Genomic DNA, 13,520 nt, shown 5'->3' on the forward strand with positions numbered 1-13,520 from the left:
TCTATTTATTTTGCACATAAAAACAGACATCCTTTGTTTTCGCTGCTGGCACTAATGCTGGAAAAATGTGAACAAGCGACACAAGGCTACGTACCCTCAAATGCATCTTCGTCTAGTCCGAATGGTTCGTCAAATGGAAATAACTGCGAAGGCGACAGCTTTTCCAGGACATTCAAGCGTTTGTGCAATTATTAGAGAAAGAAAAACGACCGTTGCTCACCAACAATGCCGAATTAGATGGATTAGTAAGATTGAAACGAACCGTAAAACCATCGAGCGTTTGAGTGAAAACTTTTTTTTTTTAATTCGTTTTGCAGATGATAAAAGCTTTGCAAGTTCTGCGGATACATCTGTTGGAGTTGGAGAAGGTAAAACGTTTGTTATTTCGTTAAATTTTATGAACAAAAATTTCCGTCTCGATCATTTATCACTTTTACGACATTTACAACGCCCTATTCAGTTAGCATTGTCTTATCTAAGTTTTATGATTGGATTTTCTGAATACTCAACTAATTTCAGCTAATCGTCTGTTAACGACATCTACGACAAAAATGATAATAATCTTAGACTCTGGTTCGTGTGGTCTGACATGTGAAATTTTTGTTAAAGGAAATGAAGTACAAGATTTTGTATTAAACATAACACATGTTGCTATACGCTTTTATCACTGGTAGTACCAGTAGCTAGATTAGGCATTCACGAAGCCAAAGTTTTTTTTTATTACAAATAATTATAGAATAGGAGGTTGATGGAGGTCGTTAATTTAGAAAAATAATCAAAACCGTCACATGAATTCCACAGGACCCAGGACACTTCAACACTAGTGGTTGCTTCTGGTCTCCTACTATTATTAGGCAGTCTTTAACATTAACCATTAAAATGGTTAACAATTTCGAATGGTAAAAGTTTGAAGTATTCCTACCACACCTCCCACGGTGTGGTTGAATGGAGTTTAATTAAACATGTCGTCGCAAATTTGATATTTTTGGATATTCTTAGTCTGCTTGTGACCCTGAACAACGTTCCACAAAAATTTTTGATCTTCATCCGTGCAGTCAGGAGCACCCAGACCAAGGCCCCTAGAGTGCTCTGTGGGTGCGATAGAGCTGATTGGGGTTGCAATCGATAGGGTATGGAATTTTAATAGTCATAGTACAAAAAAAATTCCCATGGATTCAAGGTGGACAGGTGGCGACTCATTGAAGTTGAAAAATGACGATCTTTGAAAGGTTCTACAGGCGTGGATACTTGAGTCACAGAGGTGGTAATTAGTTGTACAAGTAGAGAGATATTAGCTCTACCAATATCCAAAAAATTACTTTTCCAAATTTTCTACGTAGCAAAAGTAGTGGTTCAAAATTTTTCTCTCTTTTTTGGCCATATTTGTGAAACTCAGCAACACCTCAGTCACACTCTTGATAGTTTTTCGCAGCCAAACTGCATGGATTTGTTTTGCTGTTAGTCTCAGCTTTCCAACAACACCCCACTTGCTATATCTCTGGTCAACAGTGCCGTTCTATTTAGTGCCTAAGTTAGGTAAGTCCATCTACGACGAAATTTTAAGCATGACTTCAGAAAACGGTAATAGATGCCAAATATCAGTAATATTTTGCTTTTTTTATGTAGTTTAATAATTCTATTTATAAATCGCAATCAAACAAATCATCCCCACCGTTTTCTGAAGTCATGCTTAAAATTTCGTAGTAGATGGACTTACCTCACTTAGGCACTCAATAGAACGGCACTGTTGACCAGAGATATAGCAAGTGGGGTGTTGTTGGAAAGCTGAGACTAACAGCAAAACAAATCCATGCAGTTTGGCTGCGAAAAACTATCAAGAGTGTGACTGAGGTGTTGCTGAGTTTCACAAATATGGCCAAAAAAGAGAGAAAAATTTTGAACCACTATAAAGTTGCTACGTAGAAAATTTGGAAAAGTAATTTTTTGGATATTGGTAGAGCTAATATCTCTCTACTTGTACAACTAATTACCACCTCTGTGACTCAAGTATCCACGCCTGTAGAACCTTTCAAAGATCGTCATTTTTCAACTTCAATGAGTCGCCACCTGTCCACCTTGAATCCATGGGAATTTTTTTTTGTACTATGACTATTAAAATTCCATACCCTATCGATTGCAACCCCAATCAGCTCTATCGCACCCACAGAGCACTCTAGGGGGCCTTGTCTGGGTGCTCCTGACTGCACGGATGAAGATCAAAAATTTTTGTGGAACGTTGTTCAGGGTCACAAGCAGACTAAGAATATCCAAAAATATCAAATTTGCGACGACATGTTCAATTAAACTCCATTCAACCACACCGTGCTCCGAATCACCTTTTTTCCTTACTATCTAATTGAAGCAGAAACGTAATCAATAAACATTGTGATCTTAATGGTTTCAACATAAGAGTTAACACAGCAGCTCCAAATACCACATACGGACTATGTTCTGTAACAGTTGTTGTTTACTCATGGATTTTAACTCTTTGAAACTCATGAAAATGAGACCGGATTTGTAAACACGAACAGTGTGAATAAGGCGCCGTGGCTTAGTAGGCAAAGCGCCTGTCTAGTAAACAGGAGATCGTGAGTTCGATTCTCGCCGGGCCTGTAGTTTTTTTTTTAATCTTTAAAAAGAATGCTGGGATCTGAAGGGTGGCATTTAATAAGACTTTTTTACTTGATTTCGACAAATCAGTTTGAATAGACTAAGCTTGAAGGTGACCATAATTACATCGCTAGGTCAGTGATATAGGAATAATTGAGAAAATCACCTTCTGGTGCATACAAGTAGGAATGTTCAGTATCTAGTTTCTCACTAATTTTTGATTACCATAAGGATGAAGGTGTTGAAAAAATGAAAAAAAAATGTGTTGCGGTATGTAATCAATTGCAATAACAAGATACTCACTTTACAATTCAAATTATCTGGAACACCTGCTGTACCAAATTATCGAGTTTTTTGAATTCGATAGTTTTCGTGTTCGATGTGTTGTTTTCGGTTGTTTAATAGTAGCAAATAAAGCACATCGAAATGTGTTTTCGTTGTGTAGTGGTTATCACATCTGCTTAACACGCAGAAGGTCCCAGGTTCGATCCCTGGCGAAAACATTTTTTTTTTAGTCAGATTTGATTGGAATACCAAAAATTATCAAATCTTAAGACACTCGTACAACCTCGCGAGGTCGCTTTTCAATTTTTGTTTCTAAATTTTTCGCATTTCAACAGGTTCAAGAACTGTGTAGAGACTTCTGCACGAGGTACATAGCCTGTTTACGTGGGAAAATGCAATCAGAGAACCTTCTGCGGTCCGATTATCCTTTAGAGCACAATAACAATTTATCGAACTCGAATAGTCCTGTTAACAGTCCCGAACAGGTGAGTGTGGAACTCGTTCCGACCGAATTCGTTATTCTAATTTTCGTTCTCATTTATACAGGAGTCTCTAGTGCAGCAGGGTCCATATTTTGGCAATGCAGATTTCCTCTCAGCAACAGAGGGAAATGACTTCAGTAGTATTCAAGGTATGATTGTCACGTCCGAAACACTTTGACAACAAATTGTGCAAATTTTATCGTCGTTTCAGGAGCCTACAACATACAAAACAGTAATAGTACGCCGGAAAATAGTTTCAACGGAAGCAGTGATATATCTGTTATTCCACCAGTGTTACCGGTTACTATACCACAGACTACGTCTCCGCAGCAACTGCAACAACCTTCCATATTGTCTTCGCAGATTTTAGGATCAACTCCATTAAGCCAAATTGGATGTCCACCCCTTCCATTAGATCAGTATTCGAGTAAGACATTGTCGATGGTTAATTCGATGGCCAACGATTCTTACAATTTTGAATTCCAACAGATCAACTTTCACCGTGTGGCAGTTCCGATGAAATGGATTCGGAACTTGACTCAAACAATGACGATCTAAGTTCGAATTTTTCAAATAATTCCGGATCGAAGAGACAGAAACGCGGCATTCTTCCAAAACAAGCTACCAGTGTCATGAGGGCATGGCTTTTTCAACATTTAGTTGTAAGTGTGACCTTCGACACAACACACTTTCGGTTGTTTGGATTTAAAAAATAAATTTTTGTCTCTCACCAGCATCCCTATCCAACTGAAGACGAGAAACGTGCAATAGCGGCTCAAACAAATTTAACATTGCTGCAGGTAATGTCTTATCGGTGTGCGACACCAATGCCATCAGTTTCGACCGTTTGATGTAATATTACTGACGACACTCCTTTCAGGTCAACAACTGGTTCATAAATGCTAGACGTAGAATTCTGCAACCAATGCTCGAACATGCCAGCGACAATAATCAGAACTCAGGTAGACAAACCATTGCTTGCCTTGAACATTCGTTTCCAATTTTATTTAACGAAAATTCTCCTTCACCCAGCTCGCAAAAAATCGTCACAACAACAGACGCCTTCGAAGCGCTTTTGGACCGACAGCGCTTCGTCACCGATCATGAATCCAGCTCTCATCGATCCGAACATTGAAAATATTAGCGTGAATGTGAATCGAGCCGAATCCGATCGATTGTCTGCGCATAAGTTGGCCGAAAGTTATTTTAGTTCCGACGAAAGCAATGACAGCCTAGTCATCGATCATGATTCTTAAATTCGCCATGTCGTCGACATGTAGAATTGTGCGGTGAGGAGATTTTCGTTCTAGAAGTGAAATGGCAAGTGGAGAGTGTAGGTCGTACATCAATCATCGGCTTTGATCTTTGTCGAGATTCATTTTGAGGTCTGACTATCGATGAAAATTTGAAAAAGTTTGGGATCGCTACTGAGCGCTGCTGCTGTAAGTGCGTTGTAATTTCCCAATTATTATTTTGAACGATAACGAGCCTAGATACAGTCCATCTTAGGTTAATTACATTGATGTACTCTATATGTGCGAACATTCTGGCACATTCTCGAACGCCTGGTTGGTAAGCGTAAGAACGGTCAATATTTTCAAATGATAATTCAGACCGGGTGCAAAGTGTTGCTTTCAATCCAACGTTTTTTTAGCACTTTCACTCGAGCAACCGCAGTATTTTTAGAAGCTCTCACGACTTACAGAAACACCATTAAGATTCTATTGCCAAAAAACAAATTAACGAAACGAAGAGAGATATGAAAACACAACGCAAAATTTACTGACTAAGGAACTAAGTTCTCTTGGATGTGCCATAAAACTACCTACTTATAGTCACTAAAAATTAATTGGAAAGAAGAGAAATTTATTGATTATAACGAGGAGAAATGCTTGAACAATTGAACACTAAAATTATTATCAGATGACTAAAGAACAGTAATTTAGACAAGTGAGCCGCCACATTATTGAAATTAACAACGGGAAAACCGTTGATAAGTGAAATTAATTTTTAAGTGAGAGAGAAAGTGAAATAATTACTTGGGAACGGGGATGAACGAAATATAACGTAAAATTGATGAAAAATATTTAAGGGAAAAACAAAATTTAACTATTTACACGAACGGAATGAACTGTTAGACACACAACATATTGTTGAGGAGAAAACATTTTGATAAATTTATCAAAAATCAAAAATTATTTTTAGTGAAAAAATGAAAACAAAATTTTCTTTAAATTTTAGTTTTTTTAAACGACTTGAAGTAGAAGAAGAAGTAAAATACCAACCAAAAAAACCAATGTATACGTAAAACATTTACCTCATTTCAATCAATTTGTCGATTAGAACATTTATTTAATAAAAAAAAATGAAAAGAAAATCGAGATATCTTGTGTATACCAAGCATTTGTCTAAAAATCTTTTTTAAAATCAAAAACAAAAAATTTGTATCAAAATCGCTAAACATTTGCGCTTCGATTTATCAGAACAGTTTTTATGTCTTTCTTGAAGATGCTTTCGGATACGATTTGATATATGCCCAACTCATTGGAGATGAGACTGGAGTGGGAATAGGCATCATTAAATAATATGAGTCAACCAGGGTCAACAATTGAGAATTCAATTTCATGAAATTTTCAGACATTTCTCCAAAAAAAAAACGAGCCATCAGAACAGTCGGAGCGTTTGCAAACTGAGCCCCGTACAAACCCGTATATCTATTTGCGTACGTGACCCTAGTGCGTCTGTCCACCTACTTTGACCGTAAGCCTATGCGCCGGTTAAAGTAGTTAAAGTAAAATTATTATGTAATGTGTATATCTTAGAAATTGCACATAGCGCAATTACGAAGCCCCGTACGACGTTCCTTTCAAATAAAACCAAAATTTCAAATAGCCCTAAAATTTTAATTTATTGAGTATAAATACACATAGGCCTAGTATCGGCCTCAGTCCGAGGATCCAAATTTAATTTATTTTTCAACAACATTCTATTCGCCTTTGATTACCTTCCAAATGACACAAAAATTACGAAAAACGGATGAAATTTGCTCGAGTTATATGTAAAATACACATAAGGCCCTAGTAGCGGCCTTAGTCCGAGGACCCAAATTTAATTTTTTTTCAACAACATTCTATTCGGCCTTTGATTACCTTCCAAATGACACAAAAAATTACGAAAAACGGATGAAATTTACTCGAAGTTGTATGTAAAATACGCATAGGGCCCTAGTAGCGGCCTTAGTCCGAGGACCCAAATTTAATTTTTTTTTTCAACAACATTCTATTCGGTGTTCGATTATCTTTCAAATGAAACAAAAATTACGAAAAACGGATGAAATTTACTCGAGTTGTATGTAAAATACGCATAGGGCCCTAGTAGCGGCCTTAGTCCGAGGACCCAAATTTAATTTTTTTTCAACAACATTCTATTCGGCTTTGATTACCTTCCAAATGACACAAAAATTACGAAAAACGGATGAAATTTGCTCGAGTTATATGTAAAATACACATAGGGCCCTAGTAACGGCCTTAGTGCAAGGACCCAAATTTAATTTTTTTTCAACAACATTCTATTCGGTGTTCGATTATCTTTCAAATGAAACAAAAATTACGAAAAACGGATGAAATTTACTTGAGTTCCATGTAAAATACACATAGGGCCCTAGTAGCTTTTCACTTCTAAGGCCCTAACTCACGGTCCACTCACCCGATTTTAAAAAACTTTTTTTCCTGGATTGGTATTGACAATACCTATCATTTGCCGTGTCATTTACATTTCCATCGTTTGTTTTGCCATAAATATCACCAAAAGACCTTAAATCACTTAGGTGGCCCTAACTCACGAAGGGCCGACCCGAATATGCCCATCTTCGAACTTAGCCTCACTATTTTGACTATCTTTCAGGGAAAAAAAAAATTTTGAAATCGGAATTTGATTTACTCAAGATATCGACGTGACAGACAGACGGACAGACGGACCAAATTTTTATTGCGGATTCGTCATCTATGAACATAGGCAAACACTTTGCCCTTACCGTCTGCTTCGAATTCCATCAATTACACACGGCATCGTAATCCTATAAGCCCCTTCGTACTTCGTACGGGGCTAAAAATTACTACAATTCGCCTGTTGATCTTACGTTATTATTTCATTACCCTGTTACCGACGGCAAGCATATGACCAGTATTATTATCCGACCTATTACTTCCATCAATCAAAGTATTTTTAATCGGTTGACTTCAAATCTTGTACTTTAATGTTTTTAACATTCATTTTATTATATAAAGAACCACAGTACCCAGAGCTTGTCATTATTTCTATAATCGTTATCGATAACAGATGAATACCGTATGTGACAGGTTAAGTGTGACAGGTTATTCTAAGATTTCTTACCGCTTTCCTCATCTTACTTACTTCTTGTTGAAATAACGAACGCATTTAGGACTAAATTTTATGACCTAAAATACAACCGAGGCCTTCTTTCAGAGAATTTTGAAAGTGTTGGGATTCAGAAGGAGTTTTTGGTTGCTGTTGCAATCGAACTCTTTTTCCGATTTTAATTTTTAAATTGTCCTTACTAGACGACTCCTAAAAGTGAAATGTCATTTACACTTAGAGATTGCAGAGGCCGCTGTGTAAATAAAGATGCCATAAGCTCGAACCCACGATCAGCTTAGTAATATCTTTCGGTGGAGTCATTGTCGTGAGAAATTATATCTCACTGGCCCAAATGAAATACGTTTTGGTGGTCAAAATTGCTGCAAAATTTACCGATAATTTTTCGGTAAAATTCTCAGCAAATTTCGCCGATGAACCTCATTGCATTTGGACCAACGCGATATAATGCCTCACGACAAAGCCTCCACCGAAAGACATTTCTAACTCGTTAATTTACATGCTTTGACCTGCAACTGCTATTTACCGAAAATTTTCCGAAGTCGGTGAAATGCAATGTCTATTTACAGTAGCAATGTTCATCGGATCGGCGTAAAAAAGGTGCTGGCTGGAAAACATAAAAAAACACCTAACAAATCCATTAAAACAACGGAGACGAAAAATTCCCCTAAAATAGACCCTGGTCAGTGGCGCTGACTTCTAAGGCCATGCGAGCCTCGGGCCCCACAATTGGGATTTCGGGCCGTACTATTTAAAACTAGAATTTGTTCAGTGAGCCCCACTATTAAAAACTTTCGGTCTTCAATGAGTCCCTCTATTAAAAGATATTGGTCGGCGCCCCTGACCCTGGTATTGGCTGCAGTCGATTTTAGTCAATGTTAGCGCGAGAAGTCACATATTTACGTACTCCACTCTTGTCTTGTCACTAGAAGAGTAAGTAAAAATCGACAAATATACGAGATCGCTGATCAATGCTGCTTTATCATACATACCAGATTATTTGTTGGCATTGTTCCCCCTGGCGGATTAATGTGTTGCACATCTTCAAGAAGACATAATATGAGAATCTCTTTTTAACAACGTATACGGAACATAATTCAATTAGACAAATTTTTTTTGATTGCAAAAATATCTTTTACGAGATAGAAGGAAACTTGTACCAAAACCTAAGCAAATTTTGATGAACTAAAACCCACAAAAAATCTTGTATACGCAAAAAAAAAATTACAAATTTTATTGAACAAAAGAAGAATGAAAAAAAATATTTAATTTGAAAAACATTTTTGACTTCATTAAATCGCGTAAAATTTAATAAAATTAAAAACAAAACAAACAAAAATACGTAATTTTATTCCATCCTATTTATATACAATTTAGTCTTAGGCGAGTGTAATATTGATTGATTGAACTATAAAAACTAACACTAAAATGAAGAAAAAATAATAAGAAAAATTGAAGTGGACACGACGACGAAAGGGAAGGGCAAAATGAGATATACCTAAAAAAGAATAACAAAATCTATGAAAAATGTATAAATTAAGAATTGTGAATTTTGTATTTTTGTTGCAATTCAATTCAATGAACAGTTTGACAAAAAGTGACATTTTTTTCGCTCTGTGAATGGTGACAAAGAGTTGAATACTGAGAACGGTGTGTACATAATACTAATAAAATGATATAAGTAGCATGGAACGATAAGAATAATTACACTAAATTAATGTAAACAGAGCCGTTCATTTTTTCTACAGTTTTTTTTCGTTTTGCCATTTATAAAAGAGTGGTTTTGAGTTTGGAAAATACCAATTGGAAGTGACGCTCTAAAGTACTAAAATAATCAACGGTGTGAAATGCTTGATGTGAAAATGTCTCGGCTTAACAAATAAAAAAAAACTTTTTGATATCAGCGAACAATGTGTTAACATTATTCGCAGTTGGAAACAACCACAACTGGTTAATATTTACGAAGTTACAGACAGAGTCCGAATGCTTGTCTTGCGATGTTACAATCATCTTGAACAGAAAAAAATGGGGGCGTAAAGTTATTGTTAGCGGTAAAGACATCACGCGACATACCGATCTATTTAAATAAAAAAAACGAGCCATCAGAACAGTCGGAGCGTTTGCCTGCGACTGAGCCCCGTACAAACCTCGTATATCTATTGCGTACGTGACCCTAGTGCGTCTGTCACCGCTACTTTTGACACGTAAGCCTATTGCGCCGGTTAATGTAGTTAAAGTAAAATTATTATGTAATATGTACATCTTACAAACTGCGCATAGCGCAATTACGAAGCCCCGTACGACGTTCCTTTCAAATGAAACAAAAATTTCAAATCGCCCTAAAATTTATTTTTTTGAAAGGCCTAGTATCGGCTTCAGTCCGAGATCCCAAATTTAATTTTTTTCAACAACATTCTATTCGGCCTTTGATTACCTCCCAAATGAAACAAAAATTACGAAAAACGGATGAAATTTGCTCGAGTTATATGTAAAATACACATAGGGCCCTAGTAGTGGCCTTAGTCCAAGGACCCAAATTTAATTTTTTTTCAACAACATTCTATTCGGCCTTTGATTACCTTCCAAATGACACAAAAATTACGAAAACGGATGAAATTTATCGAGTTATATGTGAAATACGCATAGGGCCCTAGTAGCGGCCTTAGTCCAAGGACCCAAATTTAATTTTTTTTTATACAACATTCTATTCGGCATTCGATTACCTTCCAAATCAAAACAAAAAATTACGAAAAACGGATGAAATTGCTCGAGTTATATGTAAAATACACATAGGGCCCTAGTAGCGGCCTTAGTCCAAGGACCCAAATTTTAATTTTTTTTTCAACCAATATTCTATTCGGCCCTTTGATTACCTTCCAAATGACACAAAAATTACGAAAAACGGATTAAATTTACTTGATTCTATGTAAAATACACATAGGGCCCTAGTAGCATTTCACTTCTAAGGCCCCTAACTCACGGTCCACTCACCGCCGATTTTAAAAAACTTTTTTTTCCTGGAATTGGTATTGACAATACCTATCATTAGCTGTGTCATTTCCATCGTTTATTTGCCCATAAATATCACCAAAAGACCTTAAATCACTTAGGTGGCCCTAACTCACGAAGGCCGACCCGAATATGCCCATCTTCGAACTTAGCCTCACTATTTCGACTATCTTTCAGGGAAAAGAAAATTTTGAAATCGGATTTGATTTACTCAAGATATCGACGTGACAGACCGACAGACGGACAGACAAAATTTTTATTGCAGATTCGTCATCTATGAACATAGGCAAACACTTTGCCCTTACCGTCTGCTTCGAATTCCATCAATTACACACGGCATCGTAATCCTATAAACCCCTTTGTACTTCGTATCGCTTCGTCACGCTGAAGTTCGCTTAGTTCGAAAACTAGAAAACTCACAAAGTCGCAGGAAATCTAAAGTAAGACCTTGGAAGTCCAAGGAATCCTTAAAAATTTCAAGCAAATCCTTAGAAAACAAGAGAATCCTAAATATCTAAAGCAAATCCTTGGAAATCCCAAGAAAATCTACAGAAATCCTCAAACTCAAAAGGAACATCATTAAAAATCGATGAAAATCCTTGAAAGGTAAATAAAATCCTCTAAGAATCATGCAAATTATTGAAATCTTTGAAACACCTTGTCAACAAAATTTACAAATGTTCTCTGCCCACTTATGACAAATAAATTTTAAAAGTTTTATCAGCTTCCGCATTTTCAGTGCGACAATTAAGATCGTAGCACTTGCCTTTGGTTCTGCCTACTCCCAAAATTTCAATGCGTCAAAACTAAGCTTTCAAAGCCGGGTACTTATGTTGGATGCTATTATCTCGTCAGTTTATTCGTTCTTTGAAAACGAATGGCATGCACAGAAGAAATCCGATGATTGTGATAGTAAGGCAAAGACTTGCGACGAGCCTGTAATCGTGTGTAAAATTGATCAAATGTGGCAAATGTTTCCAATCTGAAATTAATAATCATCTTGCACAATATCATAGTTCTCGTTTTGATAATTAATTTTTAACATGCATCGCCTGTGATAGTAGATTTTCAGTCCTCGTTTGTAAAATGTAATTTTTTTTTGTGGTTTTTGATGAATTTTCTTTTCTTTTTTGTCATTCACTTTGTAGCTACGTTTTTTTGAAAAAAATAAAAATAAATAAATTAATCGTAAAAAGGAAATGCTTTAAATTTAACGGGAATAAAAAACAAATTTGATATTTTACTGTAAATGTTGAACAATGTAATAAAAATGAAAAAAAAAATTGAAACAAAAAAAATATTTAAAAATAATAAAAACGCAAAGCAATAATGAATGAAAAACTTGAAGATAAGAAAGAAGAAAAACTAAAAATTGAACACACAACGACGATTATCGTTTCTTAGTTTCTCCATATAACGTAGTCCATTAAAACCTATTTAGCATAAAAATTAAAAAATATTCAATGTAATAAAAAGCATTTCAAAGCTTAGCCCAGAATATAAATAAAAACGTGAACATGATGTGCAATTTTCCACCCAGAAATGGACTGAAGGAAATAAATTAAAAACGTTTTTGAAATTATTCTGCTTATATTCCCAGCATACTCGAAAAAAAAATTGAAATTTAATTTTTTTTTTGGAAAATGTAAATATTTATCCTACTACTTATAGTAATATAGTAATATTGTACGGACAAATAGAAGGTCGTCCGAACAAATTGAAGAAGAAGAAAAAACAAAAAAGAAAATTTTAAAAATTAAGTTTTAACTGAAATTTAGTGCCAACAAAAATCATTTATTTTAATAAATTGCGGGCGGATCGCGGAACAATAATGAAGAACAAATTAACAAATCAACTACTAGTCATTTTTCAGTTGCCTCCTTACTGACGTTCTATTTTTACAAAATTTTCTATGCCTTTTTCCAACCGTGGTAATTGAAGGGTGGATCGACTATTTTTTGGCAATTTCAATATCGACACCTTTCGCTATTGTAATTTTCCAGAACGAGTTTTTCTACTGTTACAATAGGGACGGGGTGTGACTTTTCAAAATGAAAAAAAACCGATCCACTCATGTGGTATTAGGTCGGAACACGAAAGATTTACCCTCTGTCTCTAGATCTTTTTATTTTGTTTTTGTCGATCTTTTCACTTTTTTTTGTTTCAACCAATTTCCAGTAATTGATCTAAAGCCACGAAATTTCAACAACAATTTCGTTGCAATTGAGTTTCAGGTCGATGGAACGGTTGAACTATGTTCGTTTCGCATAATCAATTCATTCCTGATTTTGAATTAACTTCATTTCTCCGTTTCGATTAAAAAATTAAAAACACTCCGGATAACTGTACTATTTGAAAGCGGTCTAAATAAACTAAAAAAAAATTAAAAATTAGAAAACAGAAAAAAGTTTGTTCCATAAAAACCAAAAAAAAATGAATGTATACTCGAGAGCAAGAATTGAAATAAAATAGAAGACGGATGAGAAGAGGAAGAAGGAGGAAAACAGTAAAAGGAATTATTTTTAAGAAAAACAAAATTAATTTAAAAATGAAAAATGTGTATACTATTATGATTATGATTAACAACAATTATATATCTAAAACAAAACCTTCTTAAAATATAAAATACTGAAATGAATTGAAATCGTCAGCGTGTTTCATTTTAATGTTTAATGCCCAGTTTTTAATTTCTTCAGTCGAGCATTGCTACCAATAATTAATCGCTTTTTGAAACGGTTC

The 13,520-nt window shown here is 35.4% G+C and overlaps 1 protein-coding gene and 2 non-coding genes across 3 annotated transcripts; all 3 read left to right on the plus strand.

Moving 5' to 3' along the window:
• Positions 1-21: 21 nt before the first annotated feature.
• LOC119083441 (homeobox protein Meis3-like) lies at positions 22-4,713 on the plus strand (the record flags this gene model as incomplete). Its single annotated transcript, XM_037193165.1, is given in 10 exon segments — positions 22-160; positions 163-245; positions 318-368; positions 3,231-3,380; positions 3,442-3,526; positions 3,589-3,804; positions 3,867-4,039; positions 4,112-4,177; positions 4,258-4,339; positions 4,410-4,713. Coding segments are annotated over 10 exon segments (1,269 nt in total), but the record flags the coding sequence as incomplete, so codon positions are not given.
• On the plus strand, positions 2,540-2,613 carry Trnat-agu. Its single transcript has one exon. It is a non-coding gene; the product is annotated as a tRNA-Thr (tRNA).
• Positions 3,041-3,113, plus strand: Trnav-aac. The gene has a single exon. It is a non-coding gene; the product is annotated as a tRNA-Val (tRNA).
• Positions 4,714-13,520: the final 8,807 nt, after the last annotated feature.

Source organism: Bradysia coprophila, unplaced genomic scaffold (genome assembly GCF_014529535.1).
Source record: "Bradysia coprophila strain Holo2 unplaced genomic scaffold, BU_Bcop_v1 contig_651, whole genome shotgun sequence".
NCBI lineage: Eukaryota > Metazoa > Arthropoda > Insecta > Diptera > Sciaridae > Bradysia > Bradysia coprophila.